At 43.2% G+C, this 19,990-nt stretch overlaps 1 protein-coding gene across 4 annotated transcripts in view; it reads right to left on the minus strand.

The window, feature by feature from the left end:
• Glyr1 (glyoxylate reductase 1 homolog) overlaps positions 1-19,990 on the minus strand; it is a 38,994-nt gene that overhangs the window by 7,687 nt on the left and 11,317 nt on the right. The window contains exons 4-11 of one of the 4 annotated variants that reach the window (XM_060364106.1): positions 16,349-16,487; positions 15,658-15,897; positions 10,381-10,467; positions 8,836-8,892; positions 8,184-8,234; positions 8,026-8,099; positions 5,140-5,239; positions 849-941 (exon numbers count right to left, since the gene is read on the minus strand). In XM_060364106.1, the coding sequence (XP_060220089.1) occupies positions 849-941; positions 5,140-5,239; positions 8,026-8,099; positions 8,184-8,234; positions 8,836-8,892; positions 10,381-10,467; positions 15,658-15,897; positions 16,349-16,487 (841 nt within the window). Of the gene's footprint in view, positions 1-848; positions 960-5,139; positions 5,240-8,025; positions 8,100-8,183; positions 8,235-8,835; positions 8,893-10,380; positions 10,468-15,657; positions 15,898-16,348; positions 16,488-19,990 lie in introns of all 4 variants that reach the window. The other 3 variants (XM_021632391.2, XM_060364108.1, XM_060364107.1) reach the window with 3 other exon arrangements.

The following is a 19,990-nucleotide window of genomic DNA, read 5'->3' on the forward strand; positions in this document are numbered from 1 at the left end:
ACACCTTTAAGCCCAGAGGCAGGCACATGAGACTCTTGCAAAGAAAGAAAGAGAGAAAGAAAGAAAGAAAGAAAGAAAGAGAGAAAGAGAGAGAGAAAGAAAGAAAGAGAGAGAGAGAGAAAGAAAGAAAGAAAGAAAGAAAGAAAGAGAGAGAGAAAGAAAGAAAGACAGAAAGAAAGAAAGGCATATGAGACTTTTGCAAATAAATAAACAAATAAATTAAGTAAGTAAATTAGGCTTTGGTGGAGCACATCTTTAAGCCCAGAGGCAGGCAGATCTCTGAGTTCAAGGTCAGCCTGGTCTGCAGAGCAAATTCCAGGACAGCCAGGACTCACAGAGAAACCCTGTAGTAAAAAAAACAACAACCAAACCAAAACAAAAAACTAACAACAAAAAGTCATCCCAGAACGTTCCTTTTTCTCTGTGTTTTGGTTTGAAAGACAGAACCTCATTAATTATTTTAGGGGCTTCTTTGAACTAGATCACTCAGTAGGGTCATTACTGCACTTGAATTTGTAAAACATGCAAATTCAGCAATAGCTAAAATAGGAGTTGGCCCTTGGACCAAAGGAAGGCATACTCAGCCACAAATAGTCCAGCTCAATAGAATACCTGGAGCCAGTTCAGAAAAACATTTAAACAGACTTCAAAAACCCTAGAAGTTCTTTGTTTTGAATTAAAGGAAGTCTGTATTCAACTTTGACAACATCTTTCCCAATAGGAGATGGCCCCCAGAAGGGATATCCCCCCACATGCAGACACTCACTCAGTGTGCAGGGGAGAAGGGGAGGAGGCCAGCCAGCTCTCTTGGCTACAACCTGAGATGCAGAGGGAAGGGGGATCCTTACGTCCTTGGCTGCCTTTGGATCCGACACACAGGCAAAAGTGATGTCACAAGTTGAAACGACTTCAGCGGGGGTTCTTCCTAGGCGGGCCCCCTCCTGGATGAACAAATCACACTGCAAAAGTCACAGATCCTAACGTGAGCTACGTGCAATGCACAACAAACATGCCGGACAGGCCAGAGATGTGTAGCCCCTGGCTGGTCTCCCAAGGCAGGAGGCTGAGGCTGAAGCTCTAGGACACTAGAACTGGAGACCTGGCCCCTTGAGCATAAGTGGACACAGAAACTTATAGACTGCCCTGTTCATGCAGATGGACATGGTATCTAGAACGACATACTGTTTCAGATGCAAAGCCAGTGTCTGTTGAAGGATGACAGTTTGAAGAGCAGGATATGTACAGCGTCTAAGTGAGCTCCTTTGCGCTGGTAGAATTGTGGCAAAACCAACCCTGTGCCCTGAGCACATGCAGAGGGAGTAGGGCTGGGATGTGTGGTCCCTTTCTTTTGAGTATCATTTCATCTTGTCCTGATTTCAAAGCCTGCAGCCAGGTTAAGACTTATGCAGGGTCCCAAAGACCTAACTTTTTTTTTTTTCCTAAAATTAAAATAATCCAGAATATCCTAAAAAACAGATCACTAGTATTTTGGTATACCTTTTCCCAATAAGATATTGAAAGAGATAATCAGAATAACTGTTGTAAGTAGTTTTTTTTTTTGTTTTTGTTTTGTTTTTTTTTGGTGTGGTGGTACATTCCCTTAAGCCCAGTACTTGGGAGAGAGACAAAAAATGGATCTTGAATTTGAGGCCAGCCTGGTCTACAGAGCGAGTTCCAGGATAGCCAGGACTACATAAAGAAACCCTATATTAAAAAAACAAACCAAAAAAGGTAATTAAATTTGTCTGCATATATGCATATGCACCACATGTGTGTCTGTCTGGTGCCCTTAGTGCTCAGAAGGTGTTGGATTCCTTGGAACTGAAGTTATGGATGTTTGTGATCTACCATGTGATTCTGGAACTGAAACTGGATCCCGTGCAAGAGCAAACAGTGTGCTTGACCACTGAGCCATTTCTCCAGAACCCCTAAAAAAATGTATATATTTTTTAACTGAATTAATTTTGTGTGCATTTTGTACACATGTGAAGGTCACAGAATAATTCTGGAGTCGGTTCTCCTTCCTCTACATGGGTACTGAGAGCTTTTGCAGTGAGTACCTTTACCCACCGAACACACTAAACCACAGTTCCTTTTTCTTATCATACAGACATAAGTACCTTCAGTTGGTGAACATTCAATATTGTCTAATTTTTGTTTTGGGGGAGTTATTATCCAATAACTATGGATCTAGAACTGTAGAGATATATGAGCCACCGAAAGTACTACTAAGTCATTTCTCTAGCCCACCACGTACCCTTAAAATAATTTTTTTTTTTTGACAATGTTTAATTCTGTTAGCTTAGGTTGCCTTCAACTTGCTAGGCAGCCCCGGCTGAAGGATCATCGTGATCCTTCTGCCTAACGCATGAGTCATCATAACTCAATTTTATTCTTTCTTCCTGAAAATTAAAACCATCCTTCTTTTTCATTACTTTAGAAGCACTAGCAGATCACTATTTTGTTGTCATTTTGACACAGTCTTATTGTGTTGGGCAGTCAGTCTAGCCTCAAGAGATCCTCTTACCTCAGCCTCCTGAGCAGCTGGGACTACAGACATATGCTACTGTACCTGGCCAGAGAACTATTCAAAAATTTATTGTTTTTACAATTATTTATTTAGTGATGTGTGTGAATGTGTGGACCTGAGTTTAGAGGACAATGTGCAGGTGTCCCTCCTTCCATAATATTGTTCCTGGTGATCACATTCAGGATAGGTGGTCAGTACCTTCACCTACTGAGCCATCTCCCCAATCCCAAAAGACACTTTGAAAAAAAAATGCATGAGTTTGTATGTGTAAGACAGCACCTCACTATGTAGCCCTGGTTGGCCTTTAATTTTCTATGTAGACCAGGCTGGACTCCAAACTCTGAGATCTCTATGCCTCTGCTTCCTAAATGCTAGGATTGAAAGCAACAACCATCATGCCCAGCCAAAAAGATCATTATTACCTACAGCCTTAAAAGAAATTCTAACAGAGAAATCCTGCCTTGAAAAACAAAAATCAAACAAACAAACAAACAAACAAACAAACAAACAAAAAGCTGGGCGCCTATAATCCCAGTACTTAGGGAGGCAGAAGCAGGTGGGTCTCTGTGAGTTTGAGGCTAGCCTGGTCTACAAAGCAAGTCTAGGACAGGCAAGGCTACACAGAGAGAAACCCTGGCTCAAAACAAAACAAAACAAATCCCCCCCCCAAAAAAACACCTCTAAACGAACAAACCAACCAACCAACCAACCAACCAAAAAAAAAAAAAAAAAAAAAAAAAAAGCCAAGGCAATTACTACAAGACTAAATGGTTTTTCACAGTAGTCTTGCCAGGCCTTGAGATGAGTACTTCAAGCTGCGTACTGTTGATTTCTGTCCTCTATGAAGCAGGTGCTCCCACTCTACTACTTGCACAGAGATAGACAAGCAGAGTATCTTGCCATGGAAGATAAACAGCACATCTATGATTTGAATATGGGCCTGTCTGACTCAACTCTCAGATGCTTCAATCTTTTGTCCATGTTTTCCCATAAGAAAAATGGCAGTCAGAGGTACTTCTATCAAAGGGAAATGTCCCTTTTACTACACGTGCCCAGAGACCCTGACTTCCCTTACCCACAGCAGTTGCAGTGCTGAGGAGAATGCTGGAACCATACAGACTGCAGTACAGCTACCCAGTGTTCAACACCTGTGCCTGACAAGAGAGCATGGCCTTTGGAGCTACTGCCCCAGGCTCCCCACAAAACCCCAATCAACCCCAATCATTAATCTGTTCTTGAAAAGCAGCTGGTCTAGCAAAAATCATTTTTGGTAGTAGGGATACTGAGAAAGAGAACCAGGGCCTTGCTCTAACACTGAGCTACACTCCAGACCCTAAAATATTTTGTTTAACTTGGTTTTCAGACAGGGTCTTACTATGTAGCTGACCTGGAACTTGCACTGTAGGAATGCCGCCAGCATCAAAAGCATATATCACCACACCCAGCCCCTATGACATTTTTTGTTAATTATCATTTTTGTTAATAATTTTGCTGTCCTTCAGTGATCAGCTCTGACTTCAGCCCTGTATTTATTATACACAGGGCTCAAGCTGGTAATGTGTCTCAGGGAGCACTTTTCTAGTCTCTGGTCCTTCACTCTATTAAAAAACAATGCTCTTGTTTCCTGCAGCAGTTTATTACTGTAAAATGCCTTGGGCCACATCACAGATACGGTATAGTTGTTACAAAGGATGAAGCTGGTCTGCCTACATGCTCCATGTTATGGGGTATACTTCATTTTATAGCAATGGGTCTTTCTGCTGCTATTGTTATCAGTATTTTTTTTTTAAGATTATTTTTATGTATGTGTTTATGGACACATGAGCACAGATGCCTAAAAGCCAGAAGAAAGCATTGGATCTTCTGGAGTTATAAGTGGTTGTGAGCTACCTGATGTATATGCTGGAAACTAAATTCTAGCCCTCTAGAAGAGCAGAACATATTCTTTAACTGCTGAGCCATCTTTTTAGACTTTTTTTTTTTTGAGACAAGGTCTCTACATAGTCCTGGCTGTCCTATAACTTGCTAGCCTTGAACTTACACAGACTCACCTACTTCTGCCTCCCAAGTACTGGGAGTAAAGATGTGTGCCATCACGGCAGGTTCATTGTTTTTTTTTTTTTTAAAAAGATTTATTTATTTTTTTATTATATAGACAGTATTTTGCCTGCATGTGTGCCAGCAGGCCAGAAGAGGGCACCAGATCTCATTATAGATGGTTATGAGCCACCATGTGGTTGCTGGGAACTGAACTCAGGATCTTTTGAAGAACAGCCAATGCTCATAACCTCTGAGCTAGCCCCCATTGTTTGTATTTTCGATAAAAGGTCTCACTGTAGCCTGGGACTTCCTATATTTAATGTAGGCTGGCCTAGAATGCATGGCAATCCTTATGCCTCAACTTCCTAAGTGTTGGAATTATAGCCATGTGTCATCATACCTTGGGTAGTTTTAAATAGTTAAAATTTTATAGCAACACCCTACATATACTTCTGCTTGAACTAAGCTCAGCTCTTGTTTTACTTGGTGCAGAACACTGAATAGAGACAGATGTCTATCTTTAGTTACCCCACCTTCCAAAGCCAGCAAACCTCTGCCTTAATACTTACTTTCTCTGCAGTCCGGTTCCAGACAGTCACTGTGTGACCCATTTTTAGCAAGTTGGAGACGATGCCACTTCCCATTAAGCCAAGGCCCAAAAATCCTATCCTGAAAGAGAGAGATAAAGACATGTCCATCCTGCAACACAAGTGACAATGTACCTTTTTCTTTTATGTCACTGGGCATCACACTCAGGAGAATTTCATGTTAGGCAAATGCTTTACCAATGAGTTACATTCTTGGTCCAGCACTGGACCTCATCCTCTTCTGGACGGTCAGTAAAGGTCCCTAAATGCATATGACTATGTCTAGACCTTTAACCATCAGAGACCAAAGCATGACTTTCATGGCAAGTCTTCCAATTGTGGGCCCCCATGCTGCTCAGATAGAGCGTCTGAATGTCTAATTCCACTCCACTAACAAAGCACAGAGCTAGCTTCAGCTCTTGAATGGCTTCCTGATCAGTAACCCCGTGCACTAAGCTTCCAGACCACTACAATGTGTGCTAAAATACACAAACCACAGACACAAAGTGCTGAGAGCCAGGCCACCTCCACAGTGCAGGTGCTAGGACTGGCATGCACCCTGCCTCGCTGCCATCTGTTCTCCCAGTCTCTCACGTTTGGACCATCTACCTACATCTTCTAAAGCGTTGTTCCCAACACTTTCTTCTCAGTTCATTTTGATTCGCTGTGACTCTTGTGCATACAGCAAATTTTGTCTAACTTTAACTTCTTCTAATTACTGCTTCCTGCCACTGGAGAACTGCTATCTTTTATGTACTTGTATGGAGATCTTCATCTTGCCTAAATGTCTTTTCTGGTTCTTGTATTTTGTGAGTGTGTATAGGTAAGAAGATAACGTTGAGTGTCATCACCACCTTTTTTGGAGACAATGTTGTCAGTGGCCTAAAACTTGTAAGCACATGAGGCTAGCTGGCTGGCCAGTGAGCTACACTGATCTACCTGTCTGCCTGTCCTTAAGCACTGAGATCAGAGATATGTACCACCATGCCTGACATTTTCACGTTGGTACTAGGAACTGAAATTAGGTCACAAATTATGTCAGGAGCTTTACCAACAGAGCCATCTCCCTAGACCTTTTTATTTTTTATTTACTTATTATTTCTTTTTTTGGGAGGAGATAGGCTCTCATTTTGTAGCCCAGTTTGGCCAGGTATATGTCAGCCTCCAGAACACTAGGATGCAGGCTGAACCACTACACTCAGTTGGTTTTTACATATCTTTATCTTTTCTTGCATGGTACAATAGTTAAATAATGACTTTCTTCTATTAGAAATTCGACTATTTTTTGTCTTCTATTTAGGTTTTTTCTCAGCTCTAAGCACTTTCTGCAGATTCCCCATGAAGACTCTGTGCAGGCCCTCCATACTTGTTTTTCTGGAATCTTGCCTGCAGGCATCCTTGGCAAATGACTCCTTTATTTGACGGTTCCGCTTACTGATGCAGAAATACCCAGTACTCAACATCCTCTGTCCTAGCACATACAACATAATCTGAATCAACAAACCTTCCTCAACAACACAGTGCTCTTTGACCACTAGGTTTTATGCTAAGACTTTTTGCCGCTCATAGCTCTCTTGTGTAGTACAACTTCCCCTATGAATACCTATCAATACAGGTTTTTGAAAACCCAATAGATCTATGAATGAAGGGTCTGGATTTCCAACCTGAAAAGTGATAGTCCATTAGTCTCTCTGTCAGTATGGATTAATTTGGATCAGTTGCTTTGTGGCTAACTTCAAACTCATGTTAAGAAATAATTGCCTTGAGAGGCTGTCAGGGTTTTAGGTGAGAATATGAGGACTCAAGTCCTTAGCCCTGCGCTGGACTTGTTTTCTTTTCTTTTTTTAACGAATACAATCCTTACTAAAGGATACCTACCTTCCATGCCTGGCCCTCACATATTTGTTTTCAGACATGGCTGTGTTAAGCAGCCCATGTTGGCCTAGAACTCCTAATCCTTCTCTGCCCTAGCATCCCAAGTGCTGGGATCCCACGTGTGCACCACTACCTCTCAGCTCTATCTCCCCTTTGATTAGCTCCCATCTTCTGCACACTGCAGAGGGGAGTTCAAAAAGAATCAGTCTAACTAAGGATTTCAATAGCCTGAACTGTCAAAAGATGCACTGAGTTTAGTTTGTGAGAGAACTGTACGGAACGTACAAACTAGAATTCATACTTATATTACTCACAACATACTCTTAGAAAAAAACAAACAAAAACAAACCCTTTCCAACAAATGACTGCAGGCTCAACTGGCTCACAATGAAGCAGCAAAGGCAAGTCTATGGAAGGTTTGGAGCCCATAGTCTAGACACAGTGGAAATCAGCTGGCAAGTGCATGGGCAGGATTGGGAGGTGACAGAGAGATATGGGTAAGGCAAGACTGAAAGGGCTTTTTTTCCGAAAACCTTCATGTCTCTCTCCATGGCTAATCTTGGAGCTCCCATCAGGCGTCTACTGAGCCAAATTTTTAAAAGTGGTTCCGGACTAGCAGTGGCAGCAAGGGCAGTTCTGCTACTTGCAAGAAAATGACTCCTAATGCTTCACCTTCTATCAACTGAGAAGCCCTATCCAGGATGGAGACCTGAGGTAATGCTTTACAAGCTATGCTTCAGGAGGCTCAGAGAACCTCTGAAGCAGTTGCTCAGACTCAATGACAATTAGGAAGGCAAGCCCTGAGCCTGTTTTTAAGGGAGGACCCCATGAGGAGGCTGGGTGGTGGTGATAACTTCCACCTCGAAGAAGTGAAATTATTCTCAAATGAGTAGCAGTGGCGTTGACACGGCTCTTCAGGGCTCCTGTGGTGCCACTTCCCCAGCTCTACCAGAATCCAGAGCCTCCAGGAGGCCTCCTCTTTCAAGGTCTTACTTTTTGTCTGTGGGTGTAATGCTGCCATTCACGGCTGTGCTGTCTGCTGCCTGGATGGAGGTGGAACCAGTTTCCTAGGGATAGGGAACACAAATAATCATCTAGCAGTCTGCCCACGGTAAAACCACGAATGAAATAAAAATTCGAAGCCTACATACCTCTTCACATATTTTCAACTTCTTTGTGATGGCCTGGTAACAGACAGCTGGCTAAAGAGGAAGGAGAAAAAAAACAGACCACTTATTAAGTGCAACAGTTCTATATAGTAACTTCCTGAAATGGTTAGGCCTAGAGTGGGATAATACACAGGATATTTCTTTGTTGTGTAATTTTATCAAATCCAGAGGAAACACTCATTACTTCAGTATTCCACATAGCTCTTCAAATGTCTTTGTCTGATTCTGAGCATCAGAGGTGTCAACATACGCTCCTTGTTTTGGAGTTGGTCAGTAGATCTGGGCTGGAAATTCAATCTGCCCACCTTCAAAGCCACCCACTGCAAAAAGGTGTTTGCAAAGTTTGGCCCAACCCCTAGCCTCAAACACTAGTTAAGCTTCCTACTATAGCCACAGGGCTGTGGAGCCATCCTGACCACAGAGCCACAGGATGTACCCCCAGGCAGCATGGGCAACCTCTTGGAGATGGACAGCCTGCATATCTAGCTCCTCCTGCTTTAGACTCTAAAGGCAACTGATGACACCTTAGCAGCATAAGTGGTTGCATTCTAAAGCTTTGTTTATTTCTAATTTCACTGGCACTTAGCTTGTAGTGTGGCACTCATACACAAGTCTGCCCCAAGTGAATACTCACCTTCTCTGTCTGGCTCAGCAGAAAATGATGGAAATGAGGATCTGCATCTTTGACTGGCTAAAATTGGAAGAAAAGATCAAATGAGCTACTCTTTACCAGTCACTTCCTCTTGCCTAGAAGATGGACTCCCTCTGCTGCATAGCTTCTCCAACCAAGTCTCCTTCACAGCTGTCTGGAAACTTCTCCTATTCTTGAACTAAGTCTTCTTTATTTTTACTTTTTGAGACTTTTTATTTTTTTATTTTTACTTTTTTCTCTGTGTAGCCCTGGCTGTCATGGAACTTGCTCTGTAGACCAGGCTCGCCTCAAACTCATAGATATCTTCCTGTCACTTCCTCCTGACTGCTGGGCTTAAAGTACTGTCACTCATTTGCGGTCTGTCTTTATTTCCTGTACTAGGGACTGACTCTAGTTCCCTTGCCCATGCTAGGCAAGTATTTTACACTGAGGTGAGGTCCACCTCCATGACCTTTTTCTTTTTTTTCTTCTGAGATGCTCTCACTTTATAGCTCTGATTGGCCTCAAACATACAGAGAGCTGCCTGCCTTTGCCCCTTAAGTACTGCCTTTTTTCACTTTTTGAGATAGTATCTAAGTTTCTCAGGCAGGCCATGAACCTGTGATCCTCCTGCTTCTGCCTCTGTTAGGATTACATGCCTGTGCCACCAGGCTCAGTTCTGGCCTTCAATAAACAACTGCCATACTAGCTAAGGAAAAATGGTTTCAAGTACAGAAAGACAGATGTTTCTGCAGGATAAGATCAATCACTTTACTTACTCTATGGAATAATATTACAAAGCTCTCCTGAATTTTAGTATTAAGCGTTCACCAGGCATGTAGTTGGCCTGGCTGTATAAGCCACAGCAATTCCAGGACTCTTTTAGTTTTAGAGCACTCTTCTCCTTGGGTCTAAGGGCTTAGCTTCTTGAGTTCAATTCCGATTATAGTGGCCTATAACTATGCCTAGCACCAGATGCAGGCAGAGTGAAGCTAGTATGACCCCAGGCTACTAAACATCAAGAGCTGTATTAGCTTGGTGGCTACATGTCTGTAATCCCAGCACCTGGGTATCTGAGGTGGAAGGATTTCCAGTTTGAGGCCAGCATGGACTGCCTAGGGAGACCCTGTAAAGACAAATAACCTCTTCCTCAACCTTCCCCAGAAAAAAAACACCTCCCCAAGAAGCAGGGGTGGCGGTGGGGCAAAAATAAAAAGTATTTATGGAAGAGAGGGTATTGCATTTACAATAAATACAAAAGCAATCCTACTCCAAACAGTAAGAATAACAGTGGGTCTATAATTCCACATAATGCTAAACAGGCAGACTACTTGGGACCTCAAACCTAAAACACTGAGCACTCTGAGAATAGAAGCTTTCTTTTTTTTTTTTTTACCTCCTAGACTTCTACATTGTTTTCCAATAAAGCAAAACAACCAACCAGAAAAGGGGGAGAGGGTAAAGAGGATTATACAGCACGGCCAGAAAATCTGCTGTGTGCTTGCTCTGACATCATGGCTGGTCTTACCAGCAGGAAAAGTTCTTTACCTCGCTCGCGGTTGGCTGCCATTTAAATGCGGCCATTGGTCCAGCCATCATGCCCTTTACAGTGCTAGACTCAGGGATGGTGAGGTCCTATAGGAGAAATGTAGAAAGATCATCAGGATACTTTGCTTCCTTTTTGGCTATACTCAATCCTAAGTATCTGGGTCTAAATGTAAGGTCAAGCCAATCCCCTGGGCAATGCTCTAAGTGGGAGAAAAAGGGCAATGGCTTCCTGGCAATACAAAGTGAGTCTTCTTTCCCAATCTTGTAATAATTAAACATGCTCATGTACTTATTCACAAAGATGAAGGTTAATTAGGAAGCTGCTAGCAAGTAACAGGAAAATTCTTTATGGCAAGTAATAATGACTAACAGGCTTCAAAGGCAATCTATCTGTTTTCAAAAAACAAAATCAACTGCATGGTACTATTGAGAAGACCTGCCCAGATTTAAAAGTTATGATGCATGCCAGAATAGACTCAGGGTGATCTCAAATGAACAGCTTTTCTGCACAGCCTTGTACCCATTCCCTTGTACAAAGCTGGTCTGGCCCCTCCTACCACTGTGATAATACCTCATATACTTCACCCACCATAGTGGATAGCAGGGTGAATGCTTATGTGCCCACAAACAGTCCACCATTCCTGTGACACTTTCTATCATCCTGGTGCCAGGCCTCCTCCTCTATTTTGCCACTATAAAGCCACCTTTCTCCTTGTCACTTATGCCAAATTGGCCACCACACCATCATCACTGTCAGCAGGCAGCTGCAAACTGAATCTCCTGCTCCCTTTCTGGGCCCATGCAGTCTAGTTTCTGCACACCAAGTCAGACCTTTTCAAATCTTTCCAAATCCAGCTCCCTATTTATCACAGTGAAGCTAAAGTTGCTATGGTAGCCTTCAGAAAGGGCTCCACAATTAGACACTTTACTCTAGCTGAATCTCTGTCCAAGTCCTAATTCTCTCCCTTGCCATTTTCCAACTTACCAGTACTTCATTCTCCCATCCCAAACATGACCTGCCTCAGGACCTCTGTATTACTGGGGATGATCTTCCATCATGTCTACTTGACTGTCAGGTGTCCTTATCAAAGTAGCTTTATCTGACTTCTCTTACCTTTCCCCATTTGAAGTTGATGTTGATTATAATGACAGCAAAGGTTTTAATAGTCACCTTAGTACTCATTAACATACATGGTCTCATGTAGCCCCTGTTACTCACAGTGAAGAACTAATATTGCCTTCCTTTTCCAAAAAAGAAACTGAGGTGCAGAGAGCTCAAGTAGCATTGGCCAATTGTGAGACAGATAACAAATTCAAACTCACTGGACAGTGGTGGCACATGCCTTTAGCCCCAGCAGAGGCAGAGGCAGAGGCAGAGAGGCAGGCAGATCTCTGAGTTGAGACCAGCCTGATCTACAGAGTGAGCTTCAGGACAGCCAGGACTACACAGAAAAACCCTGTCTTGAAAAACAAAACGAAACAAAACAAACACAAATTTCAAACCCCCAGGAATGGTGACACCCTTTTTATCATAGCCCCGGGAAGGTAGACTCAGGCATATCTCTTTGAATTTGAGGCCAGACCAGTCTACACAGTTCCAGGCCAGCCAAGGCTACAAAGTGAGACTCTGTCTCAAAATATACACCAAAACCAAACCAAACCAAACCAAACCAAACCAAACCAAACCAAACCAAGCCAAGCCAAACCAAACCAAAAACAGCATTATACAAAATAAATTAAATTCCAGCAATTTGGACCCAGGGTTACTGCTGTTACCAGTGTGTTCTCCTTGCCTGTCTTGTCCACACTACCGCACACTAGGATTCGCGCTGCTGTGCAGATGAAGCTGGGTATCTCTCTTCCTGAGAGGGGCCATGCCTGTCTTTTAGGCTTTCTCCCTAGACATGTGGCCCATGGTGAAACTGCCTAATTAAGCATCTGTCTAATAGACAGGCTGGTGTAGTGCCGACCTAAAGACTGTTCTGCACTGGCAGATACAATCTCTACCTGTGCTAACACAGAAGCCTCCAATCATGTTACTATACAGCACGTCACTCTAGGCTGTTGAATTTTAAGTTTTATTTAATGAAGTTTGAACAGTGGAGCTCCAAGGATGTCAGAATGGAGTTTACAGCTCTTGGTCCAACCCCAATTCACTCTTCTTGGTGCATGTGAAATTTTATGAGTGCCACAGAACTGACTACATTTCTGCAGGGATGGTCTGAGACAGATGCTATAGTTCTCAGCTTACAAGTAAGGAAAGGAGAGTCTAGCTAAGATATGGGTGCAGGCCTCCAGTGCAAGCTCTCAAACAGAAGTCTAGACATAAATTCAGCCTTGTCTGTAGGCAAGCATCTGACACCTCTGAGATCAAGTCAGCCTTTTTAGTTATTCTTAGAGGGAAGAAGATTACAGCATAACACAATAGCATTCACCTGGGACTCTGTAGCTACGAGCCTGTCTTTACTGCTCATTGCCAGCCAAATGACAATTGCTATAGGAACACACTCACACTCTGAGATACAGGACAGATGAGGTCAGATGCACTGTCTGTCACTCCAATGCCAGGACATTCTACCTCAAGAACTGAAGAAAGGCTTAGGCCAAAAACATCCAGAAAGAACCCTGCCAGGGGTCGCCAAGGGCAGGTTGTTCTCCTAGACTGAAACCTGGTTAAAAGTTACTATGCCAGAGTGCAGGGAATCATATGATAAAAGGGGGAGTTAATATGACCGGAAGAGGACAGGAGCTCCACAAAGACAAAATATATCAGGGCACTGGGATCCTCTATGAGATTGTTTCTCCAACCAAGGACCATGTTTGGATATAACTAGAACCCCTGCTCGGATATAGCCCATGGTAGCTCAGTAGACAAACCGGTTTCCCTAGTAAGGGGAACAGGAACTATTTCTGACATGAACTCAAGGACTGGCTCCTTTACCTCCCCCTGCCCCCAAGGGAGCAACACTCTTGCTAGGCCACACAGAGGAGGACATTGCAGCCAGTACTGAAGATACCTGATAAGCTAGGGTCAGATGGAAGGGGAGGAGGACCTCTCCTAGAAGTGGACTTAGAAAGGGACAGGGAGGAAATCAGAGAGGGAGGGTAGGAGAGTGAGGGAAGGAGGGAGGGGGCTACGGCTGGGATACAAAGTAAATAACTTGTGATGAATATTAAAAAAATAAAAATTAAAAAAAAAGTTACTATGCCCCAAATGAGTTAGCCTGTTGTAGGGGTGGACTACTTCTCATTACCAGGTTGAGGGAAGCCTTGAGATCAGAGAGGGGCAGGATCTTGGGAGAGCCAGACTAAAGTAGACTTTCAACCTTAGTTCTCACTGCACACCCGGCCCCTATCCTGGAAACAGCCCACACAGGGTTTGGATCTGATGCCCACTATTCTCTAGGTATCATCCTCAGCAGTAACTGTAGACTCACTCAATTCTCATAGTAAACCTGTGAGGGCTCCAGAATCAGACTAGGAAACTGAGGGAAAGGAACTTGGCCATGGTCAATCAGTTGCAGCCAAGCCAGATTATAATCCAAACACAAGGCCTTTGTCTAACCTCTCCAGTGTACTTCCCTTTATCCCAAAGAAAGCTGTTTCTGTCCAGGAATCTGTGAGAAACTTCAATGAAAACAGTATAATTTGGAAGACAATATAACAACCAATGGTTCCACTTTTATCTCTACTGAAAACTACATTTTTGGGGGGCTTGTATCAGGCCACATCCTTTTCAAAGTCCCCTAATCACCGAGGCTGGCAGTTTTCTGAAACTACTTCCTGAGCAGGGTCATCGGGGGATTCTTGCTCTCTTCCTTCCGCTTTCTTAGCCTTAGGACAGTGTAAAGGACCATCTCCAATCAGAGGCCCATACAGGGAGACCAGGCTGAGCTTAGCCAGATATTCTTTTGGAACCATAAGGTGTTTTAAAAACGTGAATCATATTCCAACATTTAAATTTAAGATGTTTCACATACAATTCTGTATTTCCAGCTTCTCTCAAGGAAAACTAGACAATCTGGCAGCAGATGGCCAGGTACCCTGTGGATGGAATGTTTTTGAGCCTGTCCCAAAATGCACTGAACTCTCCTGTTATTTCTGCAAACTCAAGGCAGCTTCAGTTGCTCAGTGCCCTATTTCACTGGTGTTTGACTGAACCTGCCAATCTTGCTCTGCTGTCTAGTATTTTATCAAGGTATCATCACCCACTGTTCCGTAAGCCATCTGGCTTCTGTTCTTTTTATCCTGGGTGCATATCTCCCAGTGTGTGCTCACAATTCACAGACCACCCATTTCCTGAAATTCAAGACTTGATAGCCAAAGGTGAGAGATATGCCATTTCCCCCTGGTTTCATCTGGCCACACTTCCAACTTTATTAGCCCTGACCACATAATCTCTTTGCAGTGCAGCCTCTGTCTTTGAGCACTCCTACTCACATTCTCAAGACAAGCTCATCTAGTCTCATAAATCAGACTGTTTTTTCTCCAAGATGGCTTCCCGAGTCTACAGCTCTTGTACTGTCTGGGCCATGCTACAAATATCCCACTCAAAGGCTGGCTCAGTGGTAGAGTGCTTGCCTACCATACATGAAGTTCTAGGTTCTATGCTTAGTTCTGTAAACATTAACAGCAAACCCCAAATCCCTCTAAAAACCACACAGATCAGCTCTTCTTTGATCATGTAAGAAAGCAACAATACTATCTTCTAGGAGTGAAGTTTGAAGCCACCGTTCTTAACCTCTTCATTTTCTCCTCCCCATAGAACCAAGTTGACATGCCTCTCCATCATTCTTTTCCAGATATGCTATGCTACTCTGGCTTTCTTTTTGGCTTCAAGCCTTCTTTTCTGTCCTCACAATTACTAAGGCTCAGCTTGGCACACAATGCCATCTCAGCAACCAGCTTAAATAGCTTCCTAAGTGTTGCATGGTCCTCTGTGACCCAGGGTCAACCTGCCTGTACCTCTGCATGTCCCACCCCTCTAACTGCACAGGGATACTCATGCCAGAGTTGTACCTCACATGGCTGCATGCCTACCTCTACAGTCTTTCCCCTTTCTTCTTGCTAGCTTTCCTCCTGGACAGGCCCATGCACCTGAGCAACCCAGCAGACCACTTTCCTGCTCTATCTCTGTGCATCTTGCTTTCATTTTGTCTATTGAACATGCCAAAAAAATCCACACCTACTAGATGAGCAATATCATACTTAAGAGTATGGCTCTACTTTACACACACACAAGACACTAATTCCGGATGCTACAGTGGTAAGACAAACCTTCTCGTCCTTTGGGGGCCGACCCCGCTTCCGGGGACTCTGCTCTTGGGCTCTTTTAAGGCATTTGGAGCCTCTCTCTCCAGAGCCTGAAGTCACCCTCTTCTTTCCTTCTCCCATGTTCTTCTTCACCTTCCCTTCAGACAGGCTAAGCTTGCGTTTCTCATCACCTGAGTTTGGCCTACTTCTTTCCTCACTGGAATTACGCCGATTCTTGTCATCAGCAGAAGTGTGAGATGATGTCTGAAAGTTCAACAATAATAATGATAACCACTACAACAGCCACTACCACCACTGCCATCAACATTGGCCATGTAATGTTCTTGGCACATCTATGAACTGTCTTCACAGCCACCCTGAGAAATAGGATCCTTGCTCACTTATTTGCACTGGAAAGACAGCTTAAAAAAAAGAAAATCATGCCACTTGTCTACAGCCCAAAGATAGGAGGTGGCTGTGTTCCTAAGCTCTTTGCTGTACTCTGAAGCTGAGCTACTCTTCCTAAAAACAACATGCCTCAGAAAAAAGTGAGCCTTAGAAAGGTGAGCCACAAGGCAAAGAGTTCTGTGACCATAGCTGTTTCTTGCTAGGCATCTCATGGAAAAGGAGTGAGTCTGTGACACATTTCATCTGCTCGTAACCATGCAAAAACACTGGCCTGATGCTGGAGGGGAACTGTTGCTATCTCTCTTACCTGGTCTTTCCCTTTGGCTCTTCTGAGGAACTCTTCAACAGCATCCACAGCTTGTTGGAACCGTTTGCCCTTGTTGATCTTTATCATTTCCTCTTTATGAGCATGATAAGGCTTTAGCTGTTCCACTTTGATCCATGCGCTAGTGGAAAACAAACACAGAAAGAGTTTCATCCATACTGCACATGCCGACACATACCTGAGATCTCACCAGGGTAGGATTTCAACACCCATTTGCTTTAGCTGGAATTTGAAAGAGGCACATACTTCACCAACTATCTATCCTAAACTCTTGAGCCTAAAGTACATTTTCTTGAAACAAACAGAACCACAACAGGTCAGAACTTTCCTCAAGTGATAACCATGTCATACACTTTATTTTTTACTTCATTCACCACTTTCCTATCTTCTAGGAGTGAAGTTTGAAGCCACCGTTCTTAACCTCTTCATTTTCTCCTCCCCATAGAACCAAGTTGACATGCCTCTCCATCATTCTTTTCCAGATATGCTATGCTACTCTGGCTTTCTTTTTGGCTTCAAGCCTTCTTTTCTGTCCTCACAATTACTAAGGCTCAGCTTGGCACACAATGCCATCTCAGCAACCAGCTTAAATAGCTTCCTAAGTGTTGCATGGTCCTCTGTGACCCAGGGTCAATGATTACTCAACCACACACACCTGCAACTTGCTCAGTGCAGGCAAAGCCTAGTCTGCTAGTCTGCTGTTTTCAGAGTGTAGCACGAATAACAAGGATACCTGGTAAGCACTATAAACCATGGCAACACTTTCAGACAAGGAGACAAAACTGCTGCTGGTTATTATTATTATTATTATTTTCTTCAGACAGCCTTTCAACATGTAGCTCTCTCTGGCCTGGAACGCACTGTGTACACCAGGCATTCCTCCTATCTTTGCCTTGGATGCTGGAATTACAGGTGTGAACTACATCTGACTTAGTCAGTTATTTGAACCAGATTTATAAAATTTGTTCATCAACCTAGAGTCAGAATGCAACCAGACTTGGCCTAGAGCGATGGCTCAGTGTTGAAAGCATTGTTTACTCTTACAGAGTTCCAGAGGTCAATTCCTGGCAACCACACACATGGTGGCTCACAACCATCTACAATGTGATCCGGTGCCCTCTTCTGGAGTGCAGGAGTACATGCAGGTAAGAGTACTCATGCACATAAACAAGAAATAATAAAAAAATAAACAGAATGTAACCAGACTAATGAAATACATTCCTTTTTTCAAGACAGGGATTTCTCTGTGTAGCCTTTGCTGTCCTGGAACTCACTCCAAGTTGGGCTTGAACTCACAGAGATCCACTTTCTTCTGCTCCTAAGTGCGGGGATTAAAGTCATGCATCACCACAGCTGGCCTTAACAAAACAAACAAAACAACCAACCACAAAAAAAAAAAAAAAAAAAAAAAAACCCACGGACTTAATGTATTTTTTTTTTTTGGAGACAGGGACTCAATGATCAGGTGGCCTACAATTCATAGAGATTTACCTGCTTCTGTCTCCTGAAAAATGGAATTAAAGGTGTATATCACCATACCTGGCAAGCGCACAGTACATATTAAACTGGCTCAAACTCTTATTATGTAGCTAAGGATGACCCTGACCACCTGACTCTTGCCTCCACCTCCCAAGTGCTGCGACAACAGATGAGCACTACCACTCCTAGTTTATGTGGTGCTGGGACTGAACTACCTATCAACTGAGCACTCTACCCCAAATGCAACACCTCAAGTTTGGAATTTTTATAGACATCTGCAGCCATCAAGTCTACATTTGTTCTTAAATGATTGTATCCATGGCTACCGAACCATACACACATATGGTTTGGGATGGGGGCAGCAGTCACAAAAAGAGGCTTAAAATGATTTTCTTCTTGAAAGGCAAAATGAACCCTAGTTGTTAATTTCAGCTGTCAATGTGTAACACATTAAAGTAAAAAAAAGCAGTCGGCTGCTAGTTCTCGAGTGTTTGGCCTGTCATGGATCCTGAGCAAGCCTACTGCAGTAGGCTTTCCAAAATGATGTTCTAGAATCCAAGTGCAAATGAGAACACATTACAGGCGTGGCAAGCTATCAGCTAATTTATATATGTAATATGTTTCCACCTGTAATACACAAAGAGTCTCACAGCATAACCTTTAGAAAAAGTAGGCCAGGCTAAGGATATAGAAACTGAGTTACATCAATAACTGTGACATTTCTTTCCTTAGAGAAAGCCAGAGATTCTTTACTCATAATGCCCAAAATGTTTTTTATTCACCTCTAGCTTCCTGCACTCTGAGTGCTGTGGAAATAGTTGTGAAGATGGGTCAAGAACAAATCTGTCAGCCCACAAGTTTGAGAAGCACACCAGGGCAGACATGATGCTCATGGCAAGGACAAACAACACACAGGGACAGACACTGGTCTCTGGCACACAATGCCAACCACAGCAGTGGAGTAACATGTTTCCCAGTAGCCAGTACAGCTAGAGTTTTCTCCCTGACAAGAGAGCCATGAATCCAATCTACAGGCAGGAAACATGGAATAAAGTATTGACCCCCCAGTGTTGTCCAGTATGTTCCTAGGGAACCCACCCATTGCTTCTCACTCCTGACAGAATTCTAAGGACAGAGGTAAAGGCAGTAGAGCTGCAGCACCAACTCATGGCTCAGCTCAAACACCACACTGGTGTCATAGTTCTCAAGACCCACACTGTCCATCCTTCAAAACTAGGTTAGCTGCACAACAGGCAATAATCCCATTCACTCCCTTTCATCACTGCTATGCCTACCTCCTCCCACCAACCTCTGATGGAGAGAAAAAGTAAAGGTGAGGACTTCTGTGGAGGAGTGCCAATAAATCAGGCCCCATTTTTTTTTTTTTTGTTCAAAGTGTTTTAAACAGATTTCTGATTTTTGCAAGTGGGAAACACACACACACACGCACACACACACACTTCCACTCAACTTCCAGAGAGGACATTGAGAAACTAAAATGAAATTTTCCTCAATACAATGATCTCTGAAATGTTCAAATGAGCTGACAATACAAGTATATGACTTTGAGAGCATAAAAGCAAGACGTGTTAATCTACTCAGGAAATTGACTTAGTGTTAAAGAGGCATCCTTCCTCACCAGAAATACAGTCAATAAAATGGCAGCTCAGCAGAGTCCAGAAGAATTGTCTCTAAAAAGCAAACCACACTTGAATCACGTCAGCCATCAGAACAAAATGTGTTCTGTAGTGGTCACACCACAAAGCCCTGTATGCTTAATGACTTAGTGCTTTTCAGCTGGACCTTCAGGAACACCTCTAATCCTGGACGCACAGCAGCCACGGCTGCTATGAAACTGATGCTCTCTAGTTACTGGCAATGATGCCTTCCAGTCATTTTTAGGTGCTAGAAGGACTTTGTGCCAGTAGGTGAAAACATGCTAAAATAAAATAGTTAGCCAGCTGAGCAATTTTATCTTATTTTGGTTCAACTGTATGGATGTTTTATCTACATGTATGTCAGTATACCACTGATGCTTAGCATTACTCTTGCAGGCCAGGAGGTGGTGTCAGATTCCCTAGAACTAGAGTTACAGAAGGTTGTGAGCTGCCATATGGGTAATGGGAATCAAACCCAGGTCCTCTG

The sequence above is a fragment of the Meriones unguiculatus genome, chromosome 11 (assembly GCF_030254825.1).
Source record: "Meriones unguiculatus strain TT.TT164.6M chromosome 11, Bangor_MerUng_6.1, whole genome shotgun sequence".
NCBI lineage: Eukaryota > Metazoa > Chordata > Mammalia > Rodentia > Muridae > Meriones > Meriones unguiculatus.